Source organism: Aulonocara stuartgranti, assembly GCF_965226115.1.
Source record: "Aulonocara stuartgranti genome assembly, chromosome: 23".
Lineage (NCBI taxonomy): Eukaryota > Metazoa > Chordata > Actinopteri > Cichliformes > Cichlidae > Aulonocara > Aulonocara stuartgranti.
This window is the reverse complement of record NC_138958.1, coordinates 11,660,872-11,671,740: the sequence shown is the minus strand read 5'-3', so window position 1 is coordinate 11,671,740 and position 10,869 is coordinate 11,660,872. Positions and strand designations below refer to the sequence as shown.

At 43.8% G+C, this 10,869-nt stretch overlaps 1 protein-coding gene across 1 annotated transcript; it reads left to right on the top strand.

Moving 5' to 3' along the window:
* Positions 1–374: 374 nt before the first annotated feature.
* crlf1b (cytokine receptor-like factor 1b) lies at positions 375–10,810 on the top strand. The gene is made up of 8 exons (XM_082524043.1): positions 375–681; positions 2,877–3,155; positions 4,108–4,237; positions 4,398–4,570; positions 7,243–7,400; positions 8,253–8,421; positions 9,488–9,669; positions 10,428–10,810. Exons 1-8 carry the CDS (start codon positions 390–392, stop codon positions 10,449–10,451), a joined length of 1,407 nt encoding a protein of 468 aa, XP_082380169.1. The 5' UTR covers positions 375–389; the 3' UTR covers positions 10,452–10,810.
* Positions 10,811–10,869: the final 59 nt, after the last annotated feature.

The window sequence follows — 10,869 nt, the reverse complement described above, 5'->3', positions numbered from 1 at the left end:
AGGATCAGATTCACTCAGAGGTGAGAGCATTACATCCATGTGGTGAAAGACTGCAGCCCAAATATTATTAAAAACACAAAATACAGTATTACCTGTTCTCCTGCATTAGAGCTAATAAACTGTAATAACTTAAAATAAGTTGTTTTACAGGTGTAAAAACAAAACAAACAACACAGCTTTTGCATTCAGTGGGGTTGTGTTAAAAAATATGCTGTGAGAGAACAGGGAGCTCGATACTTGGACTGATGACTGGTTTCGTTTCTTTACATAAGAATATTTCTTTTTTAAAATCATTTAGTATCACATGACTTTAACTTCCATCACTAACTGGTGAGGATAAAGCCTCGCCTAACACTGACAGGAAATGACATATTGTAATAGGCGTGGTGATGTCAGGAAAGGTGAGATTTTCAAACCTGACAGTTGTCACCGCCTCACCTGAAGCATCTCTCTGCATAGGAACGATGGCAGCAGGGAAAGTGTGCAAGTGTGTGTGTGTCTGTGGGGGGCGGGGCGTGAGGGTTGCAGTCAGAGGAGGGATCCTCTCTCACGGAGTGCAGCTGCGCAGTTCTTCCTCCAGCTTCAGCTCCTGGAGCTGCGAGCGGACAGCAGCAGAGAGAAGCATGATTCCCATCGTGTTGGTGATCCTCCTGGTTCCACGCGTGTTGTTCTCCACGACACGTGAGTAACACCGAACTTTCGGTAACTTCAGGTAAAGCTACGTCACCTCGATCCTGTCTAAAGGAGAGTGCAGAGCAGCGCTCGAAGCAAGAGAACAAGTTCATGTTCAACTGCGTGAACAAGTTTGTTCCTCACCTGTAAAAATTCTTATTCTTAATCATAGCGATTATAAGGATTAAACTAACTCAGAACTATCTGCAAAATAACGTTATTTAAAATGTATTAATGCAGTAAATGTGTCTGTCTGATACCTGACAGTCAGTGAGGTAATAAGAAGAAGATCATAGAGGAAATCTTACCTATGACTTTGTACTTGCTTTATGGCAAAACTGATGCCAGATAACTGTATACAGCACTGTGCAAAAGTCTTGAGCCACTCCTAATTTCCCTTTAAAACATTTTTACATTTTGCCTCCAAGAAGCCAGACATTCCTCGAGTGCTCTTGAGCAACAGTTCTCCAGCTTTCTGAAGGTCTTTGAAAGTGTTTCTTTGGAGATTGGCTGCCTTTTCGCTCATGTTCGGTCCTGTCGTCAGACCTGACCATTTTCAGAGGAATGGGTTTTGTTTGTTTGTTAACACTGACCACTGAATCATGCGAGCATGAAAAGGCATCTAACCCAAGGGATGAACTATGGGATGTTGTGCCTGCATATAACAGAAAACTGAGGTGTGCAGTTAGAACAGTATTCATTTTTCATATTATCACAGATATATTGTTTACTGCGCTCATAATTAGCACTGTGTTTAATTCCCTCTCACCGAGGGCCGAAGATGAGAACTGCTGTGCTGTTCCTCAAACATTTTCTCTTTACATTACAGATTAAAACACTGAAGTGAAACATGTGTTAGAAAGCTTATCCGCCGCCCACCTGCAGCATGGCTCATAAAACTCTACATATTAACTCAAATATCTGTGAATAAGGAGCCCGGTGGTGCCATTCAAACACAGAGAGGAGGGCTTCTCATGGGCATCAATCACAGGGGCAAACCTCACGCCTCAGACGGTCGCGGTATGGAAAAGCATTCAAGGGTTTCACCAGTAAACCGGGGTGACCTCTCTGACTGATCCTAGCGGGGCTCCATAAATCCGCTTCATTACTGGGTCATAAATATGTGCCGAGAGGCTGCTGCTTCCCACACACACACACACACACACACACACACACACACACACACACACACACACACACACACACACACACACACACACACACGTCGGTTGTTCATATCTTGTGGGGACATCTCATTGACATATGCATACCCTAACCCTAACCATGGAAAATGAATGCCTAGCCCTAACCATAACCCTTACCCTAATCCTAACGTAGCCCAATTGTAACCCAGTCACCAAAACCACATTTTGAGTCTCAAAATGCCTTCAAACTCGTGGGGACCGGGATTTTGCTCCGCACAAGTATAGTAAACTTCCCATTTTTGGTCCCCACAAAGATATGAATACACACTCGCGCACACACACGTTTTCCCACGGCTGGCCAAAAAATTTTGCCTCTAATGATTTCTTGTTATAAGTGCTGTGGTTTCACCTCGGGCTCTGCTGTCGGTTTGAGAAACACTCAGACAAACAGCCGCCGAGCGCTGTGTTGGGGATGCTGCTGAAGAAAGCGCAGTTAATTATGGTTAAACGATGACTGGGGGGAAGCTACAAACCTCAAATCTAAATGTAGTCCTGTTAGGAAAGAGAACATTAGCAAGTTTACAGGATTTTTCACCTCCGAGGAACGTTTTGGTTAAATTATTCCACATTCATGTGTAGACGGGGGAAGAGAGAGGGACTGTTCTAAAAACCGTCAATAGATGATGTATTATATTATTTTATTGGTCAGGCCTGGATGTGAGGATCTTCTGGTTTTGTAGATAATCTTAAACAACTTTAGATTCTGGGTATTTATTCTGTCACATTCAGTAATTAGAGAATAGAATAGAATAGAATAGAATACTTTTATTCGTCAATTTCTTCAAATGTACTTGCCATACAAAGGAATTGAAATTACGTTTCACACTGTCCCATGCGTAGACATTGACAACAATAAGGTGCAGATGCACAATACAATAGAGCATAATACTAATTAGACTTTGAGAACTTGATTATGACAGGACTTGATTATCACATGAAGCCTTCATACTGGTTTTGGCTTAAGAGGTTGTTTTGTGTCCATGTGTCTCCAACACCCAGATGTGGCGGTGATCTCCCCCCAGGATCCCTTTCTGCTGATTGGCTCCAGTCTAACGGCCACGTGCACGCTGAGCCCTGAGCTCGGCGTGCACGCCAGCACTTTATACTGGACGCTGAACGGAGCGCGCGTGTCCAGCAGCGCCTACAGTGTGGTGTCCCCCAGCGTCCTCAGCGTCACCCTTCACGGCCTCAGTGGATCCCAGCAGCGGTCCGGAGACAACCTGGTGTGCCACGGAGCGGACGGACGCGTCCTGGCTGGATCCTGCCTTTACGTGGGCAGTAAGTGGAGGGTGAACACTGACTCTGCAGATGACATTATAAATGAGCACACTTCATAATTACATGATCAGCTTTATTAGCTCAGTATTAATTTTGCAGAACTGCAATCACTGCAGAATAAACTCACTAACAGGCGACATGAACCAGGAGATGTAACTCCTGTGTCGTCCTGTAGGGGGCAAAATTCAAAGAATTCAGCTGTTATTATACGGTCTGCCTAATCAGAAATCTTCATTTGTGCAAGTTATAATAAGAATCACATTAATCATAGTTATTTTTATTAAAGTGATACTACAGGTTAATATAATTCTCATTGTTGCATTAATGTGCTGATGAAGGCAGAAATTATTATACTCATACACATACACAATATTTACATTATGAAAGTATAGTCATATATTTTCCATAATAGATGATTTTATGGGAACGAAGCCTATTTAATACTGAGAGGGAAGATTAGGAGATGGTCCAAAAACAAAGCAAAGGGTTTCAGGTTGTAATAAACCTTCACTCTGACATGAAACTTGCTTATGTTTGTGGAAAAGTTTCAGTTAAGGTTAGGAAGGGAGGTGTCAGTACTCGAGTAAAGTCTGACGTTCGATGTGGTGAATCTGTAACTTTCTCAGAGATTTCTGATCTGAACGTTTTAAGATTAGTTGAGTTGATTTCAAAGTTAAACGATTTCCAGCTGAACTTTTTCTGGACAAAATTCTTTTTTTTAAGAAACCTCGATTAAAACCACATGAAGCATCAGGTGGCTCACACTCACTGTGTGTGTGATTAACGCTCTCTTACTCTTTGTTCCTTCTTGATTATAATCTTTATATCTGTCTGTGCTTTTTTTCATGCAGTATCTTTAAGGCGACATTAGTGTTTGTTTTTATTTTATTTATTGTAATAGGTTGACACCAGTCTTCTTCTTCTTCTGTTTTCTGCTCCGTTTTGTCTCCAGTGCCTCCCGAGAAGCCCGTCAATCTAACTTGTTGGTCCCGAAACACGAAGGACTTGAGCTGCCGCTGGAGCCTGGGTGGTCAGGGCGAGACTCACGTCCCGACCAAATACACCCTCAAGTACAAACTGAGGTGAGTGCCTCCAGACCTGCTGTCACAGCTTACAGGTGATTATCTCATCCCGCCGCCCTCAGCTAGACTGGAGAGTTCACTCCGAGGATGCAAACGCCTAAAAACACCGTCTGCCTCTGTGGCGGCAAACACCAGATTCAGTCTCTGTTCTTGCGTCCAGATGGCACGGCAAAGAGAAGGAGTGTGAAAATTACAGCACGGGAAACGAGCGTTACTCCTGCTACATCCCCCGCAACATCGCCCTCTTCACTCCGTACGAGATCTGGGTGGAAGCAACCAATCAGCTGGGCTCTGCTACCTCTGACATCACCACCCTGGACATCCTCGATGTAGGTGAGTGAGAGACGTCTATCTAAAGTTAACAGAGGGTTTCAGCTCAGCTTTACGCTTCCCCCTCTCCTTTTACGTTTCAAATTCAAATTCAAATTCAAATTCAAATTTTATTTGTCACGTACACAGTCATACACAGTACGATATGTAGTGAAATGCTTGGACAACTGCTCGTGACCTAAAGAAAACAAAAAAGGAAAAGGCTATGAATAAGATAGGAAATAAATATGAAAAATTAAAAAGGGTCAATTTAACTAGGAAGGAATAAAATATAAATTAAGGTTAAAAATGAAATAACTGTACAACACAAATTAGAATGAAGGGTAAATTTAACTGGGAAGAATAAGATAAAGATAAATATATAAATTAAAGTTGAAAATAAAATAACTGTACAACAAAATACACAATATAGAACTATATAAGAATGTATGAAGAAATCTAAATATAAATAAATATATACACAATAACAGCAGCTGTACAAGTGTTAACCGGAAATGAAGAATATAGTGACCAGTGTTGTGCAAAACCAAAGTCCAGAAAGTCCAGTGTGTGTGTAAGAACTGTTTGTCTGCAGAGCTCCAGCGTGTGGCTCTAAGACAAAACTGTCATGTTGTAAAAGTTAACCTTAGCAGATGCCCCTCACGTGACGGCTTCACATGTTCCTGGAATTGAAATTGTGGCGTTATGATTAGTGTAGCCCTCATCTGCTTGCACAGGCCTCCGGTAAACTGTCGCATTTCATAAAGCAGCCTTTGTGTTTTGGAACTCGGCATCCTCTCTCTGTGAATCCTCATTGGACGCTGAGGAACAGAAAGCGTGGAGGCTGTGAGTGGGCTGGAGGCGAAGGAGGAGCGCCGCCGTGTGTGATGCGTTGCGCTGCCAGAATACCAGAAACAATGAGTTCTGCCGGCTCCGTTTCCCTCTTCATCTTGAGCCGAACAAAGAGACACGTCAGCCGACACACAGTGAGCGATGTCTTAAGCGGAAGGTTACAAATGGGAAGCATTTTTAACGAGTGTTCCCTCTCGTGCTGCCATCCTCTTTGCCTTCATCTTCCTCCCCTTCAAAGCACTCGAGCCACTTTGTTTTATTTCTGACTGACTGAGGGAACGACGTGCTCTGGCAGGAACTACAGACTGACCTAAACTGAAGCGCACACACTAAATGAACAGCACCAGGTTTTTAATTTAGCATTTTAATAGCATTTAACTATTAAAATGATAAATTAGGAAACCTCTGAACGTGGTATCACTTTGAAATTGTCCTAATCACACACATTTTTGTAATCAGCTGGTCCAAAAAAATCATACCAGGGTACACATTAATGAGTCATTCGCACTACAGTAAAAACAAAACAAAATATGGAAACCTACCTGTGATTAGTAAAAATCTCAGGTTGCAGCAACCAGTTGCAGGTTGTCTTCTTTCTGACAGATGTGTGCAGGTTTGCAGATAAGTGCTGTGTAGCTTCTAACTGGAGACAGATGCCAGCACGTCACAGTGAATGAATAATGAGCACGACCCTTTGAAGTAGGGAGTCCACTCAACTGGTCACCAGCTGGTTGTGTTCTGGTTATTTTCCTGTTTGAAAGCAAAGCTGCAAAAGATCACTGTCCTGCAGAAACCACATTTATAATGTGGAGGAATTTCTGAATTTCTCGGATCTCAGATGGGAATTTCTGTCTGTAGACGGCAGCAAATTTAGGCGATTATTTTTGGTATGATTTTCTCTGATTAAATTGAAAGCGGCATCTATACGCCGTCAGTTAAAAAAATTATTACCTATTAGTAATCTCCGTCTCTTCCACAGTGTGGGTTTTGTCCAGTATTTTTCCCCTCGACCCAATCAGTCTCTCGATGGTCGCCCCTCCCTGAGCCTGGTTCTGCTGGAGGTTTCTTCCTGCTAAAAGGGAGTTTTTCCTTCCCACTGTCTCCAAGTCTTTCCTCACAGGGGTTCATCTGATTGTCTTGAGGCGACTGATGTGATTTGGAAATAAAAATGAATCTGAGTTGCTCCATGTTAACACAGTTTTTCATGTAAATGCCACTTTGAGCAGACTATATCTTGCACGCCATCACAGTCATTTTATTTAAGCTGTGGTCGTAAGCTGTTGTTTTCTCCAGTGCAAGAATGGCTTCTTTCATTTGGGGTTATTACTACAGAAAAAATAAAGGCAAATGATATTGAAACCTGCTGTTTCTGACAATCAGCCAATCGGAAGAAGGCTGGCTGGAATGGCGAGGTACGTCTCAGAGAGAGGATGACGTGAGGTGCTGCACCAGGTCCTGGTATCAGATAAATTACGATTAGTATGAACACAAGCTTGCTGTAATGGAGTTCAAAGATATAAATATAAAGTTGGACAATATTTGGTCCCCATTAAATATTTATTTGCACTGCTTTTCCTTCCACATGACAGCTATTTATTTAGTTCATCTGTACCGTGGAAATTCCCTGTGAAGCTTCAGCTCTTGCTTTGATCGTGTGGTAAAGCAGACCAAGGATGAGGCCAAATATAGTAAATACTCTAAAGCTGCACGTAAGAGTGTTAATGATTTAAGAAGCAGCCTCCGAGTAGTTTCATTCATTTCATCTCTTACTGGTCATCCCTGCCTTGTTGGACTTTACACCTGCTGCATGCAAACCCTTTAATAGATGTCCCTTGTGTGTGCAGTGACCACAGACCCTCCCGCCAACGTGCAGGTCAATCGTGTCGGCGAGCTCGAGGACCAGCTGACGGTCCGCTGGGCCATCCCCCCCGAGCTCAAGGACATCCTGTTTCAGGCCAAATATCAGATACGCTACCGACTGGAGGACAGCGCTGACTGGAAGGTGGTCCGCACACAAACCCGCAGACTCGCCTACACGCACTTTCTCTGTAGCTGTGGAAACGTGTGAGCAATGATGAACATGAAGCTTCTTGCTTCGCTGTAAAACAAATCTTCTCCTTGCTGTCGTTAGCGATTTATAGCTTCTAAGTGTTGAAGCTTGGTTTTGATCCAAAAGTGCACAAAATGTTCCTCCTTTAACTCTCTTTGATGTTTTCTAACCAAAGCTCCTTACTGTTTCTCTGCTTTGTATGTTTCTCTGTTGAATGAGAAGATTAAGCAAACACCGTAATATTTATTGAATACGAAGTCACCAGTAGCCAGAGGAGATTCAGGATGAAAGCAGAGCAAACAAAAGTTTCAGACGCTAAAAATAATGTGGGGAGGCGTTCAGAGCTAAGACCGTGAAATTAAAAATGATTAATTAACTTTATATAAGAGGCAGTCAGGAGAAAATAGCAGAGCCAAAATCACATCGTTATCTCCTGTTGAAGGAGTGTGCAGCGTGCTTCTTGGTACAGCTGCAGTTTTCAGGTACAGTTGGCGAATTTGTCTCAGGTCTTCTGTGGATTTGAGATCGGGGCTCGTAGCATGTGCTGCAGGACTGATCATGTATGACTCTAGCCTTAAGTTTAAGCTCACTGTCACGTTGCAGAATGGATCTGAGCACTTTCAGGTCAGAAGTCCTCGTTTTCATTCAGATCAAAGCAGGTGAAATGGATTCACGGTGGATTACTGTCCCTGACAGTGACACTGATATCCGGCGTTGAGGCATTTATGGCCTTTCTGCTTTTCCTCCACCAGCTGTCAAAACTGTCTCCTTACAAACTCTGTTTCTTTCTGACCTCTCCATCAGTTGGTGGACGATGTCGGCAATCTGACATCGTGCCGCCTCGCAGGCCTCCAGCCTGGGACCGTCTATTTTGTCCAGGTGAGGTGCAACCCAGTGGGCATCTTTGGCTCGAGGAAGGCCGGCATTTGGAGCGACTGGAGCCATCCGACCGCCGCCTCCACGCCCAGCAGTGGTAGGAACTTGAAATACAGTAGACGCCGTCTCCAAGTAAAAGCTATCAGCCTGGATGTAGCAAACATTTGTCACTAAAGTACTTCCTGTCCCTGACTGTCTCTTTGCTTAAATGGCCTTTAAATGCTTCCCAAGCGTCTGTGATGCCCACATATCTTGACCGTTCTTTCCGTTCTCTCCAATAATCAACCTTTCATTGCCAATTAAAAGCCAAAAAAAGAACAATGTGTCCTCCTTCCCGATCCAACATCCTGAACAAGGAGATTCAAACCGCATGTGGCCTAAAAGGAACCAAACATCAATAGGCTACGTACCTTGATAGGGATCTCCAGACGGAGGATCAGAGGGAACTGCGGAGAGCCGCGGGGACGTTTGATAGATTTTTGTCGTCGGCTTCAAACATTGATCAAGTTAAAAAGCGGCATGTCTGTCAGCGGCGCACACAGGGCCTATAAAGCCTGAGTGGAAGCAGGTTTGGGAGCTGGAGGGGCAGATAATGAGTTACATAGGTTATGTGGTCAGGGGGAGGAAGTCGTTATCGGGCTCTGTTGTTTGCAATAAAGAATTGATGGTGGCAGACGACAGGAGCCCAGAAACTGAGTGTCGCTTCCACAAACACACGGCGTCACAATGAAACTAAAGTTCTGTTTGGATTTTCGGTTTTGCAGTGTTGAGCTACGATAGAGTAACTTTGTTTGTTTTTATCACGCAATCAGACAGATTAGGTACAAAAAGATGGAAAGCGTATTTTAATGTCTTTGATTGAGGAGAAAAAATAGGAATCGAAGCTTTTGTCTGCAGCAACGACTGTTTTGAACGAGTTTTCCCGCCTGTGAGAATCAACCCTTCCGAAGGCAGCGTCTCAATTCAACCCTGCTCCGTTTGATTGTCTAATGAAGACCTGAAAAGAACTCTAAACTTATACGAATCATTCCAAATATTCACAGAGCAGTCGGGTCAGGAACATGCTTCGTTTTCTTTAATGCATAACTTCTTCTGATATTTAAAAAGTCACACCTGTGCATCTTCTCACTTCCTTTGTCTCCCCCCGCCCCGTCTCCTCCCAGAGCAGCTGCAGAGCGGCTCGTGCGACCCTAAGAGCGGCGAGCAGAACTCCACGCTGCGGCGGGAACTCAAGCAGTTCTTCGGCTGGGTCCGCAAGCACGCCTACGGCTGCGGCGGCATGTCGATGAAACTGTACGATCAGTGGAGGGTGTGGCTGCAGAAATCGCAGAAAACGCGCAAGCAGGTAGGTAAGCGCGGCTGTGTCCGCGGCCCCAGCTGAATTTCTGACCCTGCCTTTGCTTCATCATATGGTCGGCATCTTTGCAAACACAAAGGGGAAGGATTTCTCTTGAACTTGCTCTGTGAAGTTTCAGTCTGTACTTTATGATCGCGTAAAATGTGCGGTTTAGACTTTACAGGCCCAGAGGTGGAAGCATGAAAGTAGACACGCTCTCAGTCGAGCACTCTGATTTTATTACATATTTAATGAGTGGACTTCTCATCTTCATCTGATGGCCACAACAAAGAGAAATAAACACGTAAATGTAATTAACAGCCTTCGGTAATGTGTTCCTTTTGTGTTTTGTTTTTTCTCTTGGCGCGAGCGTTCCCCTTTCACAGAAATAACTCGGCCCAAATGGCACGCAAAGCCTCCAGATCTGCTGTGTTTGTGAGTCTCTGTGAGGAGTTCACGTCCTCTGACGCTCAGTCCTTGAACTTGAAGAAACCTTTGGTCTGCCTGACTCGATTAGCTCAGAGGTGCCTGGATTTTTTTTGTGATCTTTATAGGGGACAAGCTGTCGTCTGAATAATGTCTTTGTCCGCAAAGTGTGACAGCTTCCCATTGATTACCTCGAGAGAAAGGCAGCGAGAGGCAACACGGTGAATAAGAACGAGGAGAAAAGCGGCAGTCACACGGAGAAATGTGACGATTAGTGGAGGTGGCTTTTTTTTTCCTAGCTGAATTATCCCAGTAAGAACCATCTGCTTTTGTCTTTTCAGATTCTGCAAGAAGATAATTCATAGCACAGAAACTCGGCGTGACTGTGGCATTTAATTCAAGACGCACATCGAGAAAGCTTGACAGATGACTGGTCCACAGGGTCCCCGCAGTGTTGAGAGGTCCAACTCCCGTCCAAGGGACGCTGCAGAGGCTGTGCGCTCACACACTCTTGATTTTAAAAGGCCCGAGTGGGAGATAACCGAGACAAAGCAGCCTTTCATTCAGTCTGTCTGCTAGATCTGTTAGCAATAACAAAAAATATTAACGCCTTCAAAAACTGCAAATTTATACTCGAAAAAAGTTCAAACTGCTTCGTGTTTAACAGAATGTAAGATAAACACGTCTCTGGAAGTGAAAGTTTGCGGCATGTCACCAGATCAGCTCAAATGTCGTTTAGCTTATTGCACATTTAAGTGAATATTTTATCTATTTTTACTGTGT

Excerpts from the sequence above, each read along its gene's own strand:
- crlf1b (XM_082524043.1), top strand. The coding sequence starts at position 390 with ATGTCAGGAAAGGTGAGATTTTCAAACCTGACAGTTGTCACCGCCTCA. Across the intron at positions 682-2,876 it reads CGTGTTGTTCTCCACGACAC|ATGTGGCGGTGATCTCCCCC; the intron begins GTGAGTAACACC and ends TCCAACACCCAG. Across the intron at positions 4,571-7,242 it reads CCTGGACATCCTCGATGTAG|TGACCACAGACCCTCCCGCC; the intron begins GTGAGTGAGAGA and ends TTGTGTGTGCAG.